General features: G+C 40.0%; 1 protein-coding gene across 1 annotated transcript; it reads right to left on the bottom strand.

Annotated features, from left to right (window-relative positions):
- Positions 1 to 279: 279 nt before the first annotated feature.
- Positions 280 to 2,783, bottom strand: egr2b (early growth response 2b). The gene is made up of 3 exons (XM_016666825.1): positions 2,576 to 2,783; positions 2,363 to 2,545; positions 280 to 2,163 (listed from the first exon to the last, which is right to left on the bottom strand). The coding sequence occupies exons 2-3, from the start codon at positions 2,532 to 2,534 to the stop codon at positions 995 to 997; spliced, it is 1,341 nt and encodes a 446-aa protein (XP_016522311.1). The 5' UTR covers positions 2,535 to 2,545; positions 2,576 to 2,783; the 3' UTR covers positions 280 to 994.
- Between the last annotated feature and the right edge of the window lie 9,488 nt (positions 2,784 to 12,271).

The raw sequence follows: 12,271 nt of genomic DNA, 5'->3' as shown, positions 1-12,271 counted from the left end.
TAATCGGGTGTCTATATTTTGAATTTTGGAAATATCTGTCCCCTCTCCCCCCACAGTCTTTGTTCCTGCTTCTCTGTGCCAAAGCGCGGATTCGTTCAGTTTTTTTTTTTGTTTGTTTTTTGCTTTCTGTCTTCAACATGTTTACCTACTAGATCAGTGTCTGATAATAACCTGAGGTGACACTAAAATAAAAAGTGAGTGGGTCTAAACTCTGAGTCAGATATGCCAAAGATGACGCAATGAGGGATTTGCCCAATAAAACTTTCCAACATCAAAAAGTGTGTATAAATTCAGATGAGACGTTGTTATTCTGCATGCCTGCGCGGTGCGTTGCGCTCCAGTCATGAGGAATAAAAACAGCTTTTGTTTCTCATCCTCGTTCATTTAATAAGTCTTAAAACACATCACAACAAACGACTCTATTATCTTTCAATATATTTACATCTCAGACTTTTTACACACGAGCAACAATTAATGGAAACTCGGAGCGACACCAAAACCGAATACAAAAATAGAATGTCTTCCATCTTTACATATTGTCGGGCAGATTTACATTGCATTAGAAGCGTCCTTGAATCAGTCAGTGTACAAGAGACACAGCAAGGCACTGGAGAAACACACTCATCAACAGACATATTAAATGAAATAACTTAAACGTGTCTTCAGTTCTTTGAAACATTATTGCCGTTGTTTTACATGTACAAGCGCAGACCGTGTCACAGTTCAAAAGTTGGGAATATCTGACTCCTCTTTTAATGGAAACATTTATACTTATATTTATTCATATTTCAGTAGGCTGTGCGGGCAAAGTGCATTCGTATAAGCATCTTTGTGAGTTCAGTAGCATGGCTGTGCGTCTTAGTGCACCACTGTGCACAAGTTCTTCATTCGGTGTTCGGCTCCCCGTTCCCAGAACGTTCACACTGATACTCAGAGTTCTTTAAGGAGTTCGTGTGAGTCAGGCAGCCAAGGGAAACAAGTTTTTAAAGCAGACTTAGGAACAGATTCCACTGGCTGCACTGATGCCGCCTGACGGACGCTCCAACGCGGAGCTTCCAGAGGAAGAGGACGAAGACACCGTGGACGCTTTCCTCTCCTTCTGCCGCAGGTGGATCTTAGTGTGTCTCTTTCTCTCGTCGCTCCGAGCGAACTTGCGGCCGCAGTAGTCGCAGGCGAACGGCTTCTCTCCCGTGTGCGTGCGGATATGCGTGGTGAGGTGGTCGCTGCGGCTGAAGTTCCGCATACAGATCCGACACTGGAAGGGTTTGTGGCCAGTGTGAATACGGATGTGCCTGGTTAGTTCGTCGGAGCGGGAGAAGCGCCGGTCACAGCCCTCTGCCGGACACGGGTACGGCCGCTCGTGGACGGGCGTTTTGCTGGGTCTGTTCGGGTATTTTCTTGGCCGCAGGATCGGCCTGAGGGGCAGGTTCTGGGGGCTGTAGGCAGAGGAGAGCCGTGGCTGCCCTGTTTCTGAGCCGCCGCCACCCGGAGCTCCCAAAGTAAAGTTTCTGATAGTGTTCAGCGGTGTCAGGGGAGGGGGCACTCGGAATGTATCAAGAGGACACGGGACGAACGGCTTCCGATCTGGGATAGTTGCAGGGTGCATGTCCCGCTGACAGGCCGGCTGGAAGAAGCCGGAGTAGTCAGGGATGATGGGTAAGAGGCCCGGTACGTCTGAACTGCTGGGCTGCTTGGGTGATGAGTACGAGGGCGGAGGGTATGAGGCTATCGGACAGGAAGAGGTGGACAAAAAAGCCGAAGGGTCCTGGTACACCTCCCCGCAGCCAGAGGAGGAGTAAGGGGGTGGGGGTGAGTACAGGTGATGGTGGTGATCCAGGTCGGCCTGGCTCTGAGCCGCCATGGTGCAACTTAAAGCTCCACTGGAGAAGTGATGAGGAGATCCAGAGGAAGCCGGGGAGGAAGAGGCTGAAGAGGAAGGAGGAGGTGGAGGGGGAGGCGGCTGGGCCACGTTGAATATACCCGAAACGATGTTAATGACTCCCTCTGGGTTCCAATTCCCTGGGTACTGGGAGTCGATGGAGAACTTCCCCATGTAGGTGAAGGTCTGGTTGCGATGGGAGGCAGGCTGGGAGAAGCCGCTGGAGTAGGAGGAGAGCTCCACCGAGCGCTTCTCTGCGTTCATGTCAGCGCCCATCAGGCTGTCTGCGGACAACAACAAACCATGATTCACCCACCTGGTCATACACGCGCGCGCATGAACACATTTTGCTACAACCTACAACTGACTGAGCACACTTGATTTTCATCTTTTTCTCTCAAGAAACACTTTGAAAGAAGTCTGTAACAGTTTACTAAACATATCCAGCTAATAAGAGAGATCTGTCTGACTTGTCTGTCGTACCTGCTGCCACATTCATCTGGTCGTAATGTGCTCCTAGGTCGGCGTTGGGGAAGATGGCCACCGAGGTCGGCAGACTGGCGGCGATGTCATCCACAGAGTACACGCTGTCTGCCACAGGATGCACGAACCCTCCTAGATTCACCTGCACTTTCTCCAGAGTTTTAGCTGTCATCGTGCTCTCACCTCTCTCTCTCTCTCTCTCTCTCTCTCTCTCTCTCTCTCTCTCTCTGACTCGTTTTCTTCTTTGTTGTTTTTCTTGGAGCCTAATAAGAGCGTGGAACCCAGCCGCGGAGGGGTCACCACTGCATTTCTCTGTCGGTCACCGCCGTTGTGTGAGGATGCGCTCCGTGTTACTGCTGCGCTTCATGTGACAAAGTTTAGGACTGGCTGACTGGCTTTGGTGACGGAAGCGGGCGCCCTGACACGAGTATGTATATATGGGGAACCTTTTGAATGTGACTGTTACGTCATTACCCAAATATGGACAGGGAGGGCTAGAGACTGCACGCGCAGCTAATTCTGATTGGCTGGGCGGCTCCGTGACGATTTCAAAGGGAATTACTTCTCAGTGGAGAGCCCGCTGCTGCAGGACAGATAAGAAAGTTTTTTTTTCCACTCGCTGTGGAGCGACACCGATGCTCCTAAAAATTCTAACAGCAGAGCGAGAACTCTGCTGACACCTGTTCTCCGTTCCCATCTCCTGTTTTTCAGTATGACTCTGATTTAGTTGCACAAAATATCAAACTAAGAGATTTGAGGTTTGGCTTTTGAACCCATAAAAGGTCGAATCCGGTTGATAGGGACACACCCCTTATTCCATATTTGGTTTTCTGTTCCGGAATTTGATCATCGGAAAGTGACGAGTTTTACCGAGCTGAGAGAGAAAGAGATAGTGAGAGAGAGAAAGGCATAACCACAGTCAAATGAGACGGACAGAGAAGTGGAATTTCTTCCTCTGGGTGACTAGCTCAACGGTTCGGAAACTTCTGACAGTCTGATTTGACTATGCTCTAGGAAAGATGAGATTTAGTTCACTACGAAGTTATCTACAGTCTTTTTATAGACTGCAGGAAAAAGGAAACCAATATTTATAGAGGCATGTTAAATATACAATATCTAAAGTTGACTGATCCTCATAGATCTATGTTATTTCTTACAGACTTGACTAAAGAATAAACCCTGAAAACCCATCAGTTGCTATGTGAACTTCAAGTCACAGATGGTATAAAGACATTATTTTACATGCAAATGTGCTCTTGATTCTTTAGTAAATGTAACCTTAAGGAATTTCTTGTAGTTTTGAAAAACGGATGCCCCCCTGTGGTGTCCTTAGGAAGAGTTCCTGTCTCACACCCTCTCTCTGTTCCATACACACAGATGCCGATGCTCTGCTCTACTTGAGTGTGAAAAGTCCCTCTGTGGGTGGAGAAAAAAGACAGAAAACACTGGGCACCTTGGGTGGAATCTACTTTCCGTTTTGTCTGCTTTTATGTTTGTGTGTTGCACAGCCACATCACACAATCAACCACAATCTTGTTATGATCTAACTCAAACCTTTCAGAAGGCTTTGGGTGACCTGAAGATACCTGATAAGTGAAAAGTCAAATGCTCACCAATCATAATGTAGAAACCTGGAATCACTCTGAGGATACTCAGCAGACTATATCTTTTTATGGCATTTTGACTGCAGAAGATGCCTGGGAAGGGACACTTTAAAAGTTCATTAATTACAAGAGCTGTATGGACTTCTGACTTTACCAACAACGTCAGCGACCAGAGTGGATTTGATGAATATTCAGGTCTTGCCATCTCTCCCATACAACTAATGACTTGATGTCTTTAGCTACTTCAAAAACACAGAGCCTTACCAAGTTTCTTTTGTCTATGTTGTAGTGCAAAAAATCTCAGTATACCAGAAATAAAACACACATTATTACTAGCAAGATATATGACCTTATTTTAAGTACACAATTCTTGAATATTATGTACTTAAAATAACTTAACTTAAAATACTGATGAAATATGTTTATGGCAAAGGCATGTTTTTTCACAAGACATTTTCACATGTACGTTTCAGTACATCTAACCCTTGTAAGTTATTTTTGTCTTATTTCAAGTGCACTGAGATATTTGCTCTAGAAACTAGACAAACATGTTTGGTAAGATTTAATATTTTTGCAGTGTAGGTAAAACAAACCTTTGATTATTAGTCCCCAAATGGACATTGTGTACATCCTTCTGACATGAATGGGAGGTCATTGTATATTTAAATCAAACACTGGGGATTAATAAAGTTAAACATAAAAACTGTCACTTTCCTAAGTGTTCTGTCAAACCATATTTGACAGAACACATATCTGTGATGGAGAGCAGAGGTTCCATCACTCATAACGTATTACTGATATTATGTTGTGTTTAACTGAGTTCCAGACCAAATGTTTCTTTATTTCAGTTGTGCTGTGACATATAGTTGAACATTCTTTCAGGCAGGTGGTGTGGCCATCCTTCCAGTACAGGGAGAATGTGAGGGGGGGAATGTCTATGGAGTTAGATTTGTTTCAGTTATTCAATCAAAGAAAAAAAAAAGTAAACCAAAAAAGTAGTATTCAATCAAAAAAAAAATCATGTCAAACAAAAAAGTAGTATTCAATCAAAAAAAAGTTTTCAAACAAAAAGATCTTAAAAACATTTTAATCATAAAAATAAAATTTTACCAAAAAAATGTTTAAAGAGCTTTTTTAAAAATTGAAATCACCAATTTTTGTTTGAAACTTTTATTTTTGCATATCAGAATTTTTTGGTTGACAGCCTAAGTTTTTGGTTGAGATTCAAAGTTTTTTTTTTTTTTTTTGAAGCTCCTGTTTCTTGGTTGAACTCAACGTTCTTTGGTTGCGAATCTCACATGAACATCCTGGGCGGGGCTTAAGGACGAGCAATGTAAGACGTGTTCCAATTGGTTAGAGCTGACTAAAGCGGATGACTCCGACTCCCTGAGATCTCAGAACTCTGTCCCGAACTGCAGGGCTTCGGTGACGGGACACAGAATGCGAATGGTATGTAATCTTCACAAAATTACACCATTTAGCAGCTACTAAAGTGTCCACCCTGTTTCAAAGAAGAAATCTTACACAACTTATGACGACAGTCACATATTTTGTCTGCCGCGATCCACAGTAGCATATTGTGCTAGCTAATGTTAGCACTAGGTAAAGTGCTAACATTTACCTAGTTAGCACTTTACCTAGTACTAACTAGTACCTAGTGCTAACTAGGTAAAGTGCTAGCACTAGGTAGCACTTTACCTAGTGCTAGGTAAAGCACTAGGTAATATTACACAAGCCATTAACTAGGCTTGTGTAATACTCACCTGTCTTTATGTTGAATTCGTTAACCAGCGCACCTCTGTCGAGTGGCATTAAGCGTGGAGAATACCAAATGTATCTGGAGGAAATATGTGTTAAAAACTGTTGTGTAATCCTCCGTGTGTGCGTGTGTGTGTATATGTGTGTGTTTGTATTAACTAGCATTGAAGCTAAAGGGCGGAAACAGCGGATCGTTGCACCAATGTTATTAGGTCCACGTTAATCTGCACCACACGTCAAGTGACTGTGCAGATTATTTATTTACCAAGCACATAATCAGTGTTGTCGATGAGGGAAAGTAATGTAACTCTTCAATATATATTTTCTTCCAGATGTAAAATGTAAAACTAAGCTGGTAGGTCACAGGTCGAAGGAGGATATTCACATAATTTCTGTGTTTTTGTGTATGTCTTGTTATTAGTTTTATTCCGAATTAGATGTAATATGCCTTTTGCTGTATTATGATATTAAATTAAATTGGTGTTCTCCTAACTCCCCATTCCAGTATGACCAGCAGAGTGCAGCTGAGGAAGGACAGGCTTGTAGGTATTACTGATTCCTCCAGCTGCTAGAGACAATCAGAACATGAGGATGGAGATGCCAGCAAGTGTTGAGTCAGAGAAGGCCAGGTAGGGAAGTAAGTGTTGCTTTTAAGGGCCAGGTGTATTTGGCTAACTATATTTCTCCAAGTCAGTTTATTTATTATCAACACATAAGCATGCATTAGTTTTAAAACTAATACATGCTTATGTGTTGATAATGGTACATTGTAATAAAAATACAAAAATTACCACCAACATCCTGGCAGAAGTAATAAACAACTTTACATCACAGCTTTTTTTTTCTTTTTTTTTTTGCATCTGGAACACATTAAAAGCGAATTACCAAATTTGCTTTATTCAATGTTATGTTAACGTTCGGTTATTTCTCCCTTTTTCATCTTCACTGCAGCTGGAGCTGAACTGGAGTTTCTGTTTGGNTTTTTGCATCTGGAACACATTAAGAGCGAATTACCAAATTTGCTTTATTCAATGTTATGTTAACGTTCGGTTATTTCTCCCTTTTTCATCTTCACTGCAGCTGGAGCTGGACTGGAGTTTCTGTTTGGCTTTGGTGGTTTCGTGGACGGAGACATCGGCTAAGCTAAAGTGGCTAACAATGCAACATTTTCTCTCTCTTATCATAAACTTTGCTTTTCTTCAACATGGAAAATACTCCTACATCAGTAGCTCTGTTTGTTATTTTGACATCAATGCTTACCTGATGGCCAATTGATCCTCTTAACCACTGAATGTATCGGAACCACCTGGACTGAGCTGGTTTCATCAGAGGGAGCCAAGACTTCTCCATAAAATGACTTCCCATATTTTAAGATGTTCTTCTGGTAAAATTGCATCTTTATGATGCTAATATGACTGCATTCTCATAATTATTAAAAATACTTGTAACCTGGCCATAACACTCCATTATAAACTCACAAGAGGAATGATAGAAATAAAGCCACTTTGTGAAAGTATTTTGTGTATTTTGTTTTAGAAAAAATATTGAGGGTGACTAAAATTAAATCTGTTATGAAAAAACTGTTCAGTCATATCATCCAGCCTTATTCAGTATATTATTGAGTTATTTTACTAACTGCATATTACCTAATATTCAAATTTCTTTGTTGGCATTACTTGAAAGTGTTTCATTTTAATATCTCTCTCTCTCTCTCACACACACACACACACACACACACACACACACACACACACGGAGGATTACACAACAGTTTTTAACACATATTTCCTCCAGATACATTTGGTATTTTCCACGCTTAATGCCACTTGACAGAGGTGCGCTGGTTAACGAATTCAACATAAAGATAGGCGAATAATACACAAGCCTAGTTTATGCACTTTACCTAATGCTAACATTAGCTAGCACAATATGCTACCGGGGATCGCGGCAGACAAAATATGTGACTGTCGTCATAAGTTGTGTAAGATTTCTCCTTTGAAACAGGCTGGACACTTTAGTAGCTGCTAAACGGTGTAATTTTGTGAAGATTACTTACCATTCACATTCTGTGTCCCGTCACCGAAGCCTTGCAGTTCGGGACAGAGTTCTGAGATCTCAGGGAGTCGGAGTCATAGACGTAATATAAGCATAGACGCCTCATGGACCGCTCTCGCCTATTGTCGCTGACGAGATTTAGGGCGGCCATCTTGGAGCGGTACTCCACTCCACTCAGCATTATGTGTTTAGCAGACACAACGACGTATCAGCGCATTTAATCAATCATAACACGCGTTTTTGTTACCATATTCAAACATCTATCAAAGCTACATTTATAAACAATTGGATTATTTAAGTATGTTTTTAATACATAGTTCATCATATTTAAATATGCTCAGTGGTTATAACAATAGAATAGGAATGGAATATTCTGATATTGATGTATGGTGAACATATTACAAAGCACACAGCCGTTTATAATTTATTTAATAAATTATTTAGTAATATCAATACATATTTATGTAACTATACAAACACAAATAAATAAAGATATATGTTTTTCAGCCGACGAGTTCTAGCTTCAGAGAGATTCAGCAGCTGAGATCGAGTCCAAAATCCGATGTGAGATTCATCCGTGCTGCAGTGAATCCGTCTCTCTTTATAGATATCTCCCTCTTCTTCCTCACATCGTGTCTTTAAGAAACTTTCAAAACAAAAACGGAAGATTTGGGATGTATCTTACTAGTGAAAGAATTACATATAAATAATAGTCTACCACCTGTGTAAACTTTGCTGGTGAATGTTATAACACATAAGTTTCATAATATGTGTTATATTGTTTCATTTCTAATATAGGGTCTTGTGTCAGATAATCTAAGTCAATGTTAGAGAGTAATTAATTTTTTTAGATTTACGGGATCTCAGTTAGCCTTCATAGCGGGGCTGAACCCGTATTACACCAAGCACTGTAGCTAATATTAGCTGGTATCTCGCCGGCGGACATAAATACAGTAAAGTAATATTCTAATCACAAAATATACACATATATGTCCATCTTACTTGTGAAATATTGTCTGTGGAGCCCTCACATCAATAATCAATCGATCCGAACAACAATATCCCTCAGTGCTGAGGCATCTTCTGCTGTTTTGACTGAGCAAAGTAGGAGGGTATACCGCTCCAAGATGGCCGCCGTATTTCCTGCGCCGGAGCAGCCAATGCGGGGTCTACTCTTATATTATGTCTATGGTCGGAGTCATCCGCTTTAGTCAGCTCTAACCAATTGGAACACGTCTTACATTGCTCGTCCTTAAGCCCCGCCCAGGATGTTCATGTGAGATTCGCAACCAAAGAACGTTGAGTTCAACCAAGAAACAGGAGCTTCAAAAACAAAAAAACTTTGAATCTTACGGAGCCCCTAAGGGGACATGGAGAAAAAAAAAAGGAAAGAAATCTCGACTTATTATCGCGAGATCCTGACTTATTATCGCGAGATCCCGACTTATTATCTCGAGATCCCGACTTATTATTATCTCGAGATCCCGAGAAACTAAGTCAAGATCTCGAGATCCCGACTTATTATCTCGAGATCCCGAGAAACTAAGTCGGGATCTCGCGATAATAAGTCGGGATCTCGAGATCTCGACTTAGTTTCTCGGGATCTCGCGATAATAAGTCGGGATTTCTTTCCTTTTTTTTTTTTCTCCATGTCCCCTTAGGGGCTCCGTAGAATCTCAACCAAAAACTTAGGCTGTCAACCAAAAAAAATCTGATATGCAAAAATAAAAGTTTCAAACAAAAATTAGTGATTTCAATTTTTAAAAAAGCTCTTTAAACATTTTTTTTGGTAAAAATTTATTTTTATGATTAAAATGTTTTTAAGATTTTTTTGTTTGAATTTTTTTTTTTTGATTGAATACTATTTTGTTTGACATGATTTTTTTGATTGAATACTACTTTTTTTGTTTGAAATGATTTTCTTTTTTGATTGAATACTACGTTTTTTGTTTGACATGATTTTTTTTTTTTGATTGAATAATTGTGAAACAACTGTTTGAATAAACACTTATTAGTGTCCTGGTGTCTCCTCAGTAGGGTGGAGCAGCAAAGGGAGCCAAATACTCCAGCTGCAGGTGAAAGCTCCTGGAGAATATGTCAAGTAGTAGAGGTAATGATTTGAGGAGTTACATTAAGTTAAATTAATTCTTAGCTTATATTTGCATGTATGTAAATATTTTTTTTTGTTGCTGTTTATTATTTTGGTGTTAGGTTTGTATAAATAACATTTATTTCTTGTTTTTTTTTTGTTTTTATTACCCCTTTTCTTGGTATCCCTGATGGTATAAAATCCAGCTTCTTCGTCTCTTTATGAAATGGTTTTGGTGAAAATGTGACCTACAGTTCTTTAACAAATTCACCTTAACTTCAGTTTTGTTGCTATGCCTCATTTTAAACCATGAGTCTCTACCAGTTAAAGTGACAAATGTTATCTTGTATGAAACTGATCAGAACAGTGATGGTAATCCTCCACCAGCCTAGTCAAATCTGAAAGTGATTCTGAGATGATTAGTAATAATAATGATTGTTTTAAGTACTCTCTAGTCTCTGGAATGCCAGAGCAGAATCTTATCCATAGAGTCGGCACACAGTGGATCTTACTTTCAGTGATGGCTGGACTGCAACATGGCCACATACTGTCACTGATCCGGGTTGCAGTATGCATGCTCGGGATCTCCAGGGTGTAGTTCCAGTGGAGACTTTGAGCCATGACCTTTAGTGTTCTGGAGCTGTTCATAGCTGAGTGTGAAAAAGCAGGATGAGGGTAGCTCCTCTCAGTCTGAGCTCTGGTTCTAAATCACAGATGAATGGACAGCTCTCTCTGAGACTGAATGAGACTCTAAGTGGAAAAGTTCAAATATGTTTGTCTCATTCTATGAGTGAGGGATGATGGGTAGATTGATCTGGGCTTTTCCTGTAGTAAAAAGGGCATTTTTCCATTATTTTGTTGTGAAGAAAGAGCTGACCAAAATGCAAAGCTTTAACTTTACTGGTCCTTCTGGTTGTCCAGCTATGGTTTTCAGATATGGACTGTAACCATTAGCATGTTGACCTGAAATGAGCTTCCTCCCCAGCTGGGCTGAACCTCAAAGAAAAGGAGCTCCTCTACAGTAGAGCCACTGCTGCTCTGCATAGAAAGGAGTCAGCAAAAGCAGTTCAGGCTACTGATCACACTGTAAAACCTGGTAACTTAGTTGAACCCAAACGATATGAGGAAACTGGTTGCTTTTAACAGTTTTAGTTTATTAACCTAAACAATTCAGTTTAAAAAATATTTACTTTGAGTACTTGTAACTCAACTATTTTCTCTAAGGGTAACATGGGTAAATAAAGTTAATAGTAAACTGAACTTAGTAAGTGCTACACTCATATATTTATTACTTCTAACTTATTTAAAATGTGTTGATTGTTCTCATCTATACTGAACCACAGTAACTTAGATGGTAAAATGTATTTAAAACTATTTTTTGTGACAAAGAAAGTGGTTTAATTAATTGCTGCTGGTGGTGGCGCAATGCGCCACCAAATTGAGTCCTTGTAACTTTTTTGCAAGGACTCAACTTAAATAGATTAATTCATCAAGCATTTTTTAACCCAAAAGTTCATGTCTCTCACTGTCTCTCTTGAAGTTTGAATCCATCCCTTCAGTAACTGTCCATGGATCTGGAAACCGATTACTACTGGTGAAAGTTTTTTTTTTTAAAGTGGGAGTCATGGTCTCTTGTGGGTAATGAGCTGTCATAGCTTGACATCCATCTACTAACAGCTATATTTCTGTTGTCACAGTAAGTGTTGGTCTTTGTTTACAAACATTGAATGGATCATGTTCTGACTTATAAACACAAAGACAGTAATGTATTAAAACTAATTGGCAGAAATGATGAATACATGAACAGTACATTTTAATAATAAAGACAAGTTGAAAAACAGTACAGTGAAAAACAACATGAACAATCATTAAAACCACTAAAATAAGACTTAATTGTTATTTCTGCAGATTAATGTGCTGTATATGTTACTATATTTAGGCAGTAAAAAACTAACACAGAAGAAAAAGCCCAGTAAAATCTGATAAGTTCACCTTAAAAAATTATGCAAACTCATAGCCTCAAAGAAATTAAGCAAAGTGAACTTAAGATTATTGAGTAAGAAAACCTAATTTATTTTATGCAAGAAGTTCTAAATAAAGTAGTGCAACAAGTGAAAAAAATAAGTTCATGTAGCTTATTTGTCAAGCATAGTGTTACTTAAATTTTTTTAATATGAATGAGTCCTTGTCCTTCCTCCCTCTCCCACTTCTTTTTTTTATTAAGGTTTTATTGGCTCTGTGTCCTTTAATTGAGAGAAGTCTGATAGGAACGTGGGTAAGCAGAGAGAGGTCATCAAGTCAAGAGGCAAAGGTCATCAGGCCGGGAATTGAACCTGTGACAGCCTTGGTGAGGGTTGTGTTGCATCACCATCACACCTCTCTCTCCCACTTCATAGAATTGGT

This window comes from Poecilia formosa, unplaced genomic scaffold (assembly GCF_000485575.1).
Source record: "Poecilia formosa unplaced genomic scaffold, Poecilia_formosa-5.1.2 Scaffold804, whole genome shotgun sequence".
Classification (NCBI taxonomy): Eukaryota; Metazoa; Chordata; class Actinopteri; order Cyprinodontiformes; family Poeciliidae; genus Poecilia; species Poecilia formosa.
The sequence above is the reverse complement of the archived record's forward strand: the minus strand, read 5'-3'. Positions and strand labels throughout refer to the sequence as shown.